We start from the raw sequence: 13,166 nt of genomic DNA on the forward strand, positions 1-13,166 counted from the left end.
ACAAGAAGTGCCTGAAGAGAAAGAAAACAGGTGGGGAAAGGTCATTCCACGTGCGCCGAATGACGATGTAAAGGTTTCGCGTTATTACCCGATACTGGCGCCGAAATAAGAGGTTAAAAACAAAACAAACAAACAAAAAAAACTCTTTGAGCTCCATTGGAAGGTATATATTGGAGGACCCATCGCACCAATCTACCGTCCAGATGACTGGGTCACATATGTGCAAGCTCATGTCCAATTTCTTTTTCAGATGAACCCTTCCTGACATATGAGTTTAAACACCCTTGAACTGATTGTGTCTCCGGTTCAGCTTGTTCCAGTCCAAAGTCTCTTTTTAACCTCCACCTGCTCTACTGTTATTTTTTTTTCTCCCCCCTCTTCCCTCGCTTCGGATCCGTTCACTCTACTTATGATGTGCCTCGTTTCTGCTCTCAATGGCTGCACAGAATCCCCGCTGTCCCCCCTTTCCCTGTCCTCATTGCCCTGGTAGGGTCAGAGCTCAGAGAGAGGATAATAGAAGGATTTGAACCATCATCCCTTTGCTCATATTACCCATTATCCTCTGCTATCGCTGCACCTGCTCACCCAATGTGCCTCCCCCCCTCCCCTCTTCTTCCCAGTGCCCTTGCTATCATTTTTCTTCACCCCACTGCTACTCCACTCATGTCTCCATTCATTCCCGAAAAAGATTCCCCTCCTTCCTTTCCGACTTCTTTTCTGATCTGACCTTCAAGGGACGATGTCGCCATGGTGAAAATGAAAGAACCGTGCTTGAAGGAACTTTTTCAAGGACAAAGTAAGTAAAACTTTTGTCACACCTTGGTGACATTTTTTTATTTTTATTTTTTGCAACACTCTCCTAACACCCGTGGGGAGTGTGGAGCTGCCCCTGTACAGACACCAGGTGGTACGACAGAAGAAAGCCCTCGGGTGAGTGTGTCAGATCAGAGGAGGTGAGGTCAGACTATTGGCGCAAAGATGACTGAGGAGAGGGAGTTTTTCTCTTCCTGGCTTTGTGGAACTTGCCTGTTTGTGTGTTTGTGAGTGTGTGTGCGTAGGTGGAGGTGCTGTGGTGGTTCTGTCTTTGTGAGTTTTTTTGACCTTGGGGCTGAGGACATCTCTGCAAAGCGAGGAATTTTTTTTTTGTAGTCCTCACTTCTACAAAACTCATTCTGATGGCTGGGGCCTTGTTTCAGTATTGATGTTGGGCAACTTGGGTCTTATTTTCTAAGTTTTGCCCAAAATTGATCCAGGGCATCCACCAGGCAGTATTCCTAAGATCTAAGATGTTTTATTTTTTTCTTCACTTTTTTAAATAAAATGAGTTATACAGGTAGCAAACTCGTTTAAAGAGCACCAGTGAGTTGGTTGTGCCTGTATGTAACTTTATAGGTGTCAACGTAGGAATGCATTGTGTGCTATCTGTCTGTGAATAAATGCTATAACTACTCGAGACTATCTACCATCTACTTTCATTTTATTCGAGAGAAAACAGACACATCTACGGGCGATATCTCCAAAATTCGTCAAACTCGCACCAAAACACTCTGGATGGATAAATACCAGCACTGCAGGTAAGCGGAAAAATATCTATTTTTCACTCGGGGTCAAACTTTCTTATCATTGACTACAGAACACTTTCATATCTGAATGTGGCAAGATGTCATGTTTTGCCTGACTGCTTGTCAGCACTGCTGCACCCACCTTTCACCACATGTTTGCCCAACATAACAAGCGGCAGTTGAATTGATTCAAAGGCCACCTGCTGCCATGAAAATTAAGAGTCAACCTTCCGAACGCTTCTTCTTCTTCTTTTTTTTTTTTTTGGACTGAATTTTTCCTCTTTGGGCTTTTGGAAGATACCACTCCGAATTAAATGGCTGAAGTTCAAGTCGATTTACAAGTTGCTTTCTTTGTCAAGTGGAGTCAAGTGGAGTCTAAAACCACCAGGCTCGTGACTCAAATCGGCCGCGGGTCCACGCTACGTGACTCACCTCTGGCACGCAGTCAGACAGAGTCCTCGGATATTGAGCAACGCAAAACGTGTGTGCGCACAAATGTGTGTCAGTGCTCTGCTCTTTATCGTCGTCTCCTTTTATTCAGACTAGGCTAGTAGGGCCAGTAATAACCCACTGCTGCAGCTGGATGTGATGATTGCTATTTAAAATAGTGCTTAACAACACTTTGCTGTGTGGTCCCCCGTCCTTTTGATGTCTTTAATAACTGCTGTTTCATAACAGCGTGTCTGTACATGTGTCTGCTCGTCTAAAAACAGTTGGTGGAAACAGGTGATGTGCTCGGAGGATGGAGATTTGGTTGGGGAGCACCGTTCCACTCACTATCAATTATTCAGCCAGCCTGTGCTCTATTTCTCTCTTTCACTCTCTCATCAGCTCATGCCACTGATTGTTGGATTGCTTTACTGCTGGATTCCTCCCCTTTTTTCGTACTCCAGCTCCTCTCTCCTCCCTCCTTTACCTGTCAGGTAGGCTGCGTGACACCAAGGAAAATAGGGGAAAGAGAAAAAAAAGGGGGGGGGGGTGGAGGAGAAACCTTCTAGACAGATAGAGGCTGAAAGAACGCGAGGAGATGGCACGCAAAAGAAATACGAGGTTATCGTCTAAAAATACCAGCCTCTCAGTGTCACAGCCATCAATTTTAATATGTGTTCATAAATCTATGCACGTGTATACGCGCAAACACACACAAGCACACACCCAAGGTCAAGCAGCATGCGCGTTTCGCCTCGACTCATTTTCACAGCCGCGCTCTGTGATGGCGAGGCCAGCGGTAATTAATTACTGTGCCCCTAATGTGCGTGCGAACGCAAGGAGAGGGTGAGCGGGTGAGCTACTTGCATTCCGTGGGACACAATGTATACGATTTAATGTGCTGGTATGTGTTTGAACGTGGGCACTGAATTTATTTCATTCCCCGGCTTTGTTGTTTGTGTGCAGAAGCTCCACTGTGAGCCTGGTGTGGGATGGGAATATGTCTATGGGCCATACTAATTACGAGTAGAAATGGAAAGTGTCTAATGTGCTCTGGGGAGGTAATTGACATTGATTTATGTTGCGGAGGACCATGGAGGGGTTCTATCATAGCAGGCAGCCGGCAATCACAACTCTGTATCATTAGGCTGGGGTGTGTGTTTGCGTGTGCGCGCGCCTGTGTATTTGTGTGTGAATATTGTGGGGTTTTTGACAGTGGTCCAGCATGGAAACGTCACACATAATTAGAGGGAAGCTGACAGAGACCCCCACCCTCTCCTCCTCCTTCCCCTGCCAGTAGCAGCAGCAGCAGCCCCCCCCCACACACCAAACCCTTCACAACCGCCACCCGCCCCTCAAGTCGAACCATTGCTACCTTGCTGTCATGCATCCTGTCTTACACATGCAGCACGCGCACACAAACACGCAATAACAAGCACTCACACACTGACACACATTTGCACAGACTCAGACGGGAGTTGCCCGCCCACGCGCAAACAATAGAAAAAATTATGCGGGTTTTTCTTTTCACGGGAGCACTCCGTAAGTGATACCAAACATTTCATTTGCATCCTGGCGGGGCCAAAGTGACATAAGAGAGGTATGGCAGATGCAGAGTGAGGCTATAGATTAGAAGACAGACAGCGCGAGGTTGGGGGGGGGGGAGTGTTTTCACTCCATTCCAACCCCCTTTCCCCACTGAGAGAAAAAGAGGACCTGGACAATTAACCACAGAACAGAGAGCATGCTGGGTAATTAGCAAGAAGTCAAAGCTCGCATTCCCCTTGAGCGAATGAACACGCTCGCGTCCGTGAGCACGCGCACACACACCGCTCATTTTTCTGAGCTCTCACAAACATGTGGTTGCTTAGGATAGCACTGTGAGAATCATCATCAGAGGTAGAGAACAATTAACGGAGGTCGGCTCGGTATGGGGGTGACTGAAAAACGGTCAGATCTGAGAATGAAACAAAGGGCTTGGGGAGTGGAGGATGCTCGAGGACGGCGTCATGAGAATTGTTCCCTGCTACAATTGTGGGAAACAATAATGGGCAGATGGATGCAGTATAATGGGCTTTCATTCACTGAGTGTCGCTTTGAAGGGGGACATGGGAAAATTCTGAGGCTCGGTGATAATAAGCTAAAACTTACAAGGCATCAAATCTTATATCCAGCTGGAGAGTTTTTGTTTTTTTGTTTTTTTTTCCACATTAACGGAAGAGTTCACCCAAGTGACAGCCCCAGTTTTGGGTGGAGATTTGGAACTTATCTTCCGCATGTCATTTACTGCTACTGAGTATTTCTGCCTCCTCCTCACCTGAAATGTAGAATTCAGAGGAATTTATCATATCTTTATGAAATAAAATATCAGGCTCAATAAGCTTCACGCAGAAAAGGCCACAGCTAATGAGTTTAATGAGTGTTTGAACCATTGTCAAGTCGATGAGATGTGTTAGGATCTGATGTGATTAAGCCCGGAGAGAGAGATCGATTGATCACATTGTATGCGCTCGCTACGCAGTAATTAGCATGTTGGAGTGTCGGCCGAAGTTTGAGTTGGACACACGTATTACCCAGTGGAATCTGCATCGAGTTAACGTTAGTTTAAAGTTCCAGTCTTTAATAGGACTTGAGGGTGGAGAACTTCAGTCAGTTTGCCAAAATGATGAAGGCGGACACAAAAACCCAAACTTGCCTTCCATCAGTTGAAGGTAAACATATTTTTTCCCAGGTCTGCTGTGGCTTCAGCAAAAAAACAGGGCTTGTTTATCAGTCGGAAAAACACATCTCAATCCTCAATTTCTAACCCTTCAGACTGATATTTAGTTCGTAATATAATCTCACCACAAGGTCTTTTTCGTAGCTTTACGAGAGCTTCTAGATCACATTGGAGTTAACATGGAGTTACTGTTGATGTTAACGTTTTCGAGATGTCCTTTCAGAGATGTTCTTTTTTGGTTCAACAACCATCCACAACTCTATGACAAAGGGACAGTGTCCTCCTTCTGATTAAGATCAAAAGCTACAGAATATCTAAATGGACCTTTTGTTAAAATTGTTTTCTCAGCTGCTGCTTCCAAAAAAAACCAAAAACGTTGATTTGGCTGAATTTATGCAATTGATGGTATTTTCCATATTCATTATAAATGTCTTAACGACTCGTGCATGCCTCGTCTTTCTTTCCAGTTTAAATTGATTCCTTAAATAAGCGTGCTGCAGCTACAGTCAGCAGCCGTGTTGTAAGTGTGTCAAGTCCCCCAGATTGAGATGCCCATCACGGCATCTTGATGAGCGGCACTCAAATCCAGTCCAGCGCTCAAATCCAGTGGATGCAATTTGGGGAGCGAGGAGCTACAGACGCTGTGCCAGCCTGACAGTCGAGTCGGCTCTCAGTCTACAGCTTGCTTTCGTTTCGGACTGTTAGATGTTAATTGTTGTTCAAACTCTGTGAAACTAGCACTGAGGTACTCGTTCACTACCCGGGGACTGGGCCAGGTAAAGCTTTGCTTGCTGATCACACACACACACACACACACACACACACATGCACACACACATACACACACACACTCTCTCCTTTGTTAAGAAAGAGTGGGAGCAGGGATGCTGTTTTGAAGCAAGGTCATATAGTGAGGTTTTATTTCCATTTTTGATTTCTTTTTGGAAAAAAGTTTCTCGTAGCTCTTATTTCAAGAGTCTCCTTTTGGTTATTAATTTGATTTGAGCAGCACCCGAAGGCCCTTTCTTCATTTGTAGTTTTGCCTCATGTTCTTTTTTCGTTGGTGTCAATTATTTATTATAATTATTAAGTTCCTCGTGAATAAATCATTTTATTTGAACAAACACCACTGGTTTTTAAGTTGCTTCTCCTTCCCTGAGAAAACTGGGTCGTATCAAGTAACTCCGGATCATTATGTAGGATGTTACGCTTACAGTATAATGTTTAATGCAAAGAATATGATTATTAAACTCTCACATCATATTCTGTCGGTGGTCACAGGCCTTGGCACAAATCTTTTTTTTCCGTAGCCAGCTCCCTCTTCTTCTCCTCCACCTCCTGTGGCTCCCGCAGGTAGCGTCTCTGATTCTGTCCCCTGAGTAATGCATTTGAAAGCAACCTATAGTCCCCCCCCCTCCTCCCTCCACCCCGCCAACCAGCCACCGCTTCTCCCTCCAGATAAATTGAGATGCTGCAACCCTCTCGGTGATCTTATTTCTCCCCTCGAGCTGTGGCCCCGCAGCAGAGCGAGCAGGGGGGATGCAGGGGAATGTCCTGAGATCCCGGAGAGAGATTGGAACTGGCATCAGCAAGCCAAGAGGCTCCCAGGGACCGATTGGAAATCAGGTGCTTTCTCGTGGAAAAAACATGCTGCAACACACGTGTGCTCGCACGCACGCACGCAGGGGGGAATGCATTCTCTGTCTGTTTCTTGCTCACACACACACACACACACACACACACACACAAATACACACAGCGATGGTTGCACCAGCCATCTATAGTCATTTATCTCACACCGGTAAACGTATCCATGTTCTACGGGTCCCAATCTCCCTCCTCTGCCTTTCTATCTTCTCTCATACACACTCCCCAAAACAATCTCCTTCAATCACCACCTCTCCCCGTGTCTCTCCCTCTCTCTCCCTCTTTATCACTCCCTCCTCTACCGTAAACCATTCCTTTCCACCCCCCCCCACACCTCCCTCTCGCTCTGCCAACTTATATTTCTCTGCTATATCACCCCCTCCCTCGTCTGTTTCTATCTCTCTCTTTCTCTGCCAGTCATTCAAGCCCTGGGGTATTCTTAGGTGATCAATCTTCATCCTCTCAGCGCTGTCACACTATCGGGTCAAGCCAAAACACACACACGCACACTTGCGCACACGCATTTTCTGTAATGTGTGGACAACAAATGCCAAGATTTACATATGACTACAGTAAGGGAGCGCACGCCGTCAAAGAAAAAAAAAACCCCACACATGCTCGGATGCAAACATACACACAAACGCACACAATCACGTGCGCTCATCATCTCCTCGCTGTCTTTTATAATGAGATGGAGGACGTGTTCTGCCAGCGCAGGGATGGTGTGACTCTCTGGCTGCGCTCGGCTGGCTCTGACCCAGTCACATGCTCCAGCAGCTCCAGCCAGCCCACCCTGCCTCCGCCATCGCCAGGCCCAGAGAGGAGGGCCCAATCTGGGCTGGAGGGGTGGAGCTGGAAACTCTGCTCTGGGCTCCATTCACTGCGACAGGCTCCGAGCCATAGTCCAACCCCACCACCTGAACACGACCAAATACTGGCACTGCGGAGGCCTCGACAGCGTGTGTGTGTGTGTGTGTGTGTTGCTTCATTTAAATCTGTAAAGATGGTGCTCGCAACACCTTCTGCGACAAGAAATTTATTTTTGCCTTGCCCTGAAGATCACTGCATCATTCCCAACAATAACACAAAAACAAAAAGTATTTCCTCCTCAAACTTTGTTATGGCATGTGCATCGCCATGGCAACATGGTCTAGATAAAAGATCTGCGACCGCAAGTAGCTTCTATTTGAAGGTGACAGTACTCTTGTTCACCGCCGAGCTCCTCCGTCTTACCCATAATGCACATCGGCGCGATGCATCAGCAAAGGGTTAAGCATAGACCTGAGATCAGCATGACTGAATTAAACATGACGGGGCCTCATAAATACTGCACCGGGCCTGCACTCTGGGGAGCTTATCTGGGACCATCAGAGATGGAGGCCCCAGCGCCCAGCAGGAGAAACACAACTACAGCTTGCAGAGTAAATGCTCAGAAGGCGGGCGTGCGCATGCTAGCAAGGATGTAGGCGGTGTCCCTCTCACTGCAGGCCTCATGAATAGTAATACTCTGCATGAATGCTCTGTTAGCCCGGTAAGTGTTCTTTGTGTACTGGCAAAAGCGCATGTGTAGGGTGTGTGAAATGGTTTGTATTTCCTGCTCCCTCACTCCAGGTTGCATGCATAACAGCTTTGACACATGGCAGCCTTTGTGTGTGTGTGTGTGTGTGTGTGTGTTGCGCTTGAAGATGAGGCGGAGAATGCATTCCAGTAGCACTGAGAGGCCAAAAGCAATTTTTCTTTCGGTTAGGTGGTTCATATATTGGCTTTGAATGATAGAGGAAAGATTCTAAGTGACACTCATGATAGTCTGCAGTATTGCGCAGTGAACTAAAAAGGGCAGCTTTCGTTGGAAAAAAAACAACAAAAAAAACCCAGACAGTATGACGTATGTACTGAAAAAGTATGCTGGTCTCTTAGAGATAAATCAGCGGAATTTTCTGCTGTTACCTTACCACTAAATGTGAGGAAAAGGGTGGTTTTAAGTCTTAAAATCATAAATAAGGTAAAACGCAATGTCTGGTAAATCTAGTGGAACCAGCATTCTCGAACACCGTAGAGTTCAACGGTGTTAAACTTTGTGAAAACACTTTTTACATATCTGGAGCTGTCATCATATTGGAAATATCTTGGAAATTTCTTAATTACAAAACTACCTCAATAAATACCTGTAAATCACCTCAACATTTTTTAGTAACAATACTCTTAATACGCTATTTTCCAACATGCAGTAATTTCTTAATACTTTTTGAGGAAACTTTCAACTAGTTACTGTCTAACTTCCCCTCAGCAGGACACTAAATTGCAGTGAGTTTCTGTCCAACATCTGCAGGTCACAAACTTGAGATACATTTTTTTTTTTACCTTTTACATTCTGACCAACTTAACAATCAGAAAAAAAAATGATTTCAATACATTTTGAGGTAATTTTTGTTGTAAGTGGGAGGTATTTCAAAGTTAACATTATATGTTACTCTCTAAATACGACCTACTGTAACATTTACAGTCCTGCATAATCAAGTGTTACCAGCTTTGTCTCTTTAGTTTGAGCTTTTAAACAGTTGTTAGTCAATTACAGTTTTCCGCCAACTTATTTATTCAAGATTAGAAAATAAAGCGTGGTGTGCCTACAGCTGTGCCATATGTTTTTATTCTGACCTTTATTAGACCTGTATTGAAATTCACTGTGTGAGCACCCTCGAAGTTAGAATGCGTTTACTACTAATGAACCATCCTTACAGTGCTCGATAGGACTGGGGAGCCGTAGAGCCCGAAATGGTCACACTATGGGTTGTTATTTCCACGCCACTTTTTAAAGCATGCTTTGTTTAAAATGTTCTGATAAACAGCTTGCATCAAGAAATGAAACCAGCTGCTGCTGATTCTGGTACGTAACTATCACAGAACCTTAACATGGCACCTCGTATTCACAGTACACGGTAAACTAAACAAACGCCTACAACATGAACAAGAGCACTATTAGTAGATAGTCGATGATATCAGCATATGATCTAAAATCAGAATGTAATATTGACATATACTGTGGACTGACTGACTGCTATTTAGGTGGAATAGCCTACGTTTTGAAAAGATCATCGTGTCCTACTTGTTTTTATTCTCTAAGATAGTGACACATCTAAGATAGTGACCTATAGTGAAGTCATGCTTGCTTAGCTCATTTTTAATGTCTCCTACTTTGTTCCTATTGGACCCTCTGCTGTAAAGTGGTGGGGACAGCCTGACATACAGCGTGGCCCTTGAATTTGAGTTGTGCTGGGCCATCTGGTTTTATATAACCCTGCTCCACCAGGGAATAAGCTGCTTGCATGCAGTTAGTCCTGAGACTGGTGTCAATGATACAAATATGCTTGGCTGTTTAGCCAACCAGGAAGCTTGGCAGACTGTTTTCTTTTGTTATTCGTCCACTAGCTGTAGTATTACTGTTAAGCTAGCAGGTTACCAGCCACAGCCTCCGAGCTTGCAGCATCGTCTTTTTCACAAGGACATGTGGATAAATGTTGTCTCTTTTTTTGTGTGACCAGGTATTAAGTGGTGTTTCTTTTTTGCTGTTCTACGCGGGCCCGACAGTGACTTGTTCCAAGGTGACTAAGACGATTGCCTCCCTTTCGCTGACTAATACCAAATTCTCTGATTGCCTGAGTGAGTGAACATTTCTGTATCAGGGCAACATCCTCCCTCGGCTCTTATTTTCTCTCCTGGCAGTTCTCTCTGACACCGCCGCTCTTTGGTCACAGGACTGTTGTTGAAGCAGCGTGGCTCTGACCTTTCATTCCCTACTATCGATTACCCGAGGCTTATTCCACTGCTGTGCTTACTATAAGTGGGCTCTGGATATCAGCGTCAGGTAAACATGTCAACTGTAAAAAAAAAAAAAAAAAAAACAGGAGAGAAATATAGGCACTATATTTGCTCTGACCTGGTCTCCAGCGGGACGTTACTGTTGAGGACCCAGCTGTCTTGCAGCTGGACTGACTCCGGGGTAGTTGGACCGTCTCCAGTGCCCGGGGCAGGGGCATGGATGGGGTTGCGTCCCCCCCTCAGGGTGTTTCTGTTCAGGCTGTTGGCAGACTGGTGGGATAAGGTGTGGTGGTTGTGCGGAGGGGGCAGTGGAGGCCGTAGTGTGGACTGACTGTGGTGGTTGGCAGCCCCTGGAAGAAGACAAGAACAGAGAGAGAAATTGAAGCGCCACACTTCTTTGTGAATGACATCAAAGACAGTTTCAGATGAAGCGAGGGAGCGAGAGCGTGGGATTTCATTCCAAAATGCCGCAAATCCAAATGTGGGATCGGCGTTATTTGATAGTTGTTTATTTCCCGGCGTGCCAAAGAAGTTAAACCCTTCTTTTCAGCTAGCAAATAACTTCATTAACATTCCATTATGAGCTACTTTCATGTTGCCGATCATTTTTTCTGTCGGAGTAGGTGTCATATTTTCCGAATGGTCGATAACTTCTTTTACAAAAGGGATTCCAGCTTGATAGATAACGTGAAACTTGATAATCATGTCTTCACATTTTCCTCTCGCAAGTTTTGCTCGTCCCCTTTATTTTTAGCCAATTCTTCTGCTCTTGCTCCTCTCTCACTTTCACCGTTTCTATCTCGTCTTTTTTTTTTCCCCTCACAAAGCTAGTGTGTGTGTGTGTGTGTATGTGTGTGTGTGTGTGTAAGCAGTATTAGAGCACTCTGCACAGCATGTGCCCTCATCTCTCGCTCTCAGACTTGGGGGAACATGTCAGCTAGAATCCAATACCAGCCCTTCCAACACTGAGCTAATGGACTGTTGAGTGAGAGAGCCGAAAAACAAACCCGGATGACTCAGACAAGAACACCCATTCACACATCAACTTTCTATCTGTCTCTCCCTCCCTCTCTCTCTCGCTCTCTCTCTATGAATCGGTGGGGGAATTTCAGCCTGTCTCGAGCATATATGTGAGTGTGTGTGTGTGTGGGTTTGTGCAGACAAATCAATAAGCAAAATACTATACAGCGTTGGAGAGCTTGACACAGCCGGATCACTTCTCGCGCATTTGCATACTTCCAGTTCACACATTGACAGGTGCACGCACTCGATGCGCAGCTTTAGAAAAGAAGTCAAAAACAACACGTTTAAAGAAGAATCACTTCACATGTCACAACAAACTGCCCGCACCCTCAGTCTAATGCTCCCTGAATAGAAACGTTGGAATTATCGCAAAACACGCGGTCATTGATGTTACATCTGGCTTTGAATCCTGGCCTTACAACACAGTTTGCATTTTTCTTTCATCAATACCACACGCTGCACTTTCATCATTATTCTACACACCCAGGCGGGGAATACATTATAGTGATTGTGTTTGTTTGCACATTGCCTTCCTCGTACTGATCAAAGGATGGAGTAAGCACACATATGCACACATACGTGTGGGGTGAACACAACAAAGGCGACTGCTTTGTCAAGCTGCGCGATCACACTTGTCCTCCCGCATTTGTCGCCTCCTCTTGAATAAGATAAGAAAGGAAGCGGCGCGCGTGAGGAGGGGAGACGAGTCGGCGTGTCACACTCTCCTGTCCGCCTCTCTGCTTTGATATTTGTCAGTCAAGAAATTTCCCAAGCAACATTTTTCGGAGCGTATTTATAGCACTATGTCTCCCTGCATTGTAAGTTCCACTTCTCCCCCGGACGGGTGTTTTTTCGAGCCGATAAGGGGCCCCCCCGAGCTCCGTCGCCACGCCAGCTGTAATGGCGACCGGTTTGTAAGGTGACCTCATTCCTGCGCGCCGCCACTGGGACGCAGGTGTCACCCACCCGGCCCTGGAGAACAGATGCTCGTGAAAAGGAGAGAGGAGGGAGGAGGAGACGAGAGGAAGATGGAGGGGGCTGACCTCTGCCACGCGGGACAGACACAAAACATCTGTTTGCACACGAGAACACGCTCTTGGGAGACACATACATACGCTAGCTTATGCAGATATACAAGTAGCTGCACCCCTGCAGGAAAAGTCCATGCCTTGCATCATACATGCAGAGCGTAAATTGATATTTAAAGTATGCAGAGTTTTTTTTTTCTCGTACTCTCCTCCTCCTCCCTCCCTCTCCTACACACCCTCATTTCTTCTCCGGGATTGTTCCCCTCTTTCATCTCGCTTTTATTTGCATTTTGTTTGTGTCCTTTGCTGAGACGTAAAGCGCTTTGAGATAAACCTTGTTTGTTAAAAGCGCTATTTAAATAAATGTGACTCGACTTCACTGCAATGCCCCATAAATGTGAAACAGCTCCGACTACACCCCATCTGCATAAAGACTTTTATCTGAGCATAGCAACAACGCACACAACACAGAGCCACATGCTGGAAAGAAAACAAGCCCGTCTGCCTGCCGACACGCACACATGCAGATAGGAACGCAGTCCGAGGGATGCAAAAATAAAAAGTAGGCACTCCCGTGCTCGCTCACTGCCCCGCTGTCTCCCATGCTTAAATCTGCGTATGAAAATGCTCGCGTTTCGCCTTTGTTCACTTTCCTGCCATAAATATTGAACAGTTTTTTTCATTCAAATTCTGATGAATAATATATAGCACACCTTGTATGGAAGAGGAATACATGTTTTTTTTAGTTTTCCATGAACTGCTGCGGCCTGAGTGTGTGTGTGTGTGTGTGTGTGTGTGTGTGTGTGTGTGATTGTGGGTCTTTTTTTTTTTTTTTTTTCTGCGTGCACTCATGGGCACCCTATACTGCTGGGAGAGAGTATTGTTCAACAATCCAGCCAATTGTTACGCAGGGACTGAGTCATATCCTGTATTGTCGCCGAG

The 13,166-nt window shown here is 45.6% G+C and overlaps 1 protein-coding gene across 3 annotated transcripts in view; it reads right to left on the reverse strand.

The window, feature by feature from the left end:
- The window catches only part of tenm2 (teneurin transmembrane protein 2), a 253,418-nt gene that overhangs the window by 48,847 nt on the left and 191,405 nt on the right, over positions 1-13,166 (reverse strand). For all 3 annotated transcript variants that reach the window (XM_037077578.1, XM_037077579.1, XM_037077580.1), the window contains 2 exons: positions 10,292-10,523; positions 1-11 (listed from right to left, as the gene is read on the reverse strand). The exon at positions 1-11 is cut by the window's left edge and continues 228 nt beyond it. In XM_037077578.1, coding sequence (XP_036933473.1) covers positions 1-11; positions 10,292-10,523 — 243 coding nt within the window. The remainder of the gene's footprint in view (positions 12-10,291; positions 10,524-13,166) is intronic.

Source organism: Acanthopagrus latus, chromosome 18 (genome assembly GCF_904848185.1).
Source record: "Acanthopagrus latus isolate v.2019 chromosome 18, fAcaLat1.1, whole genome shotgun sequence".
Taxonomy (NCBI): Eukaryota; Metazoa; Chordata; class Actinopteri; order Spariformes; family Sparidae; genus Acanthopagrus; species Acanthopagrus latus.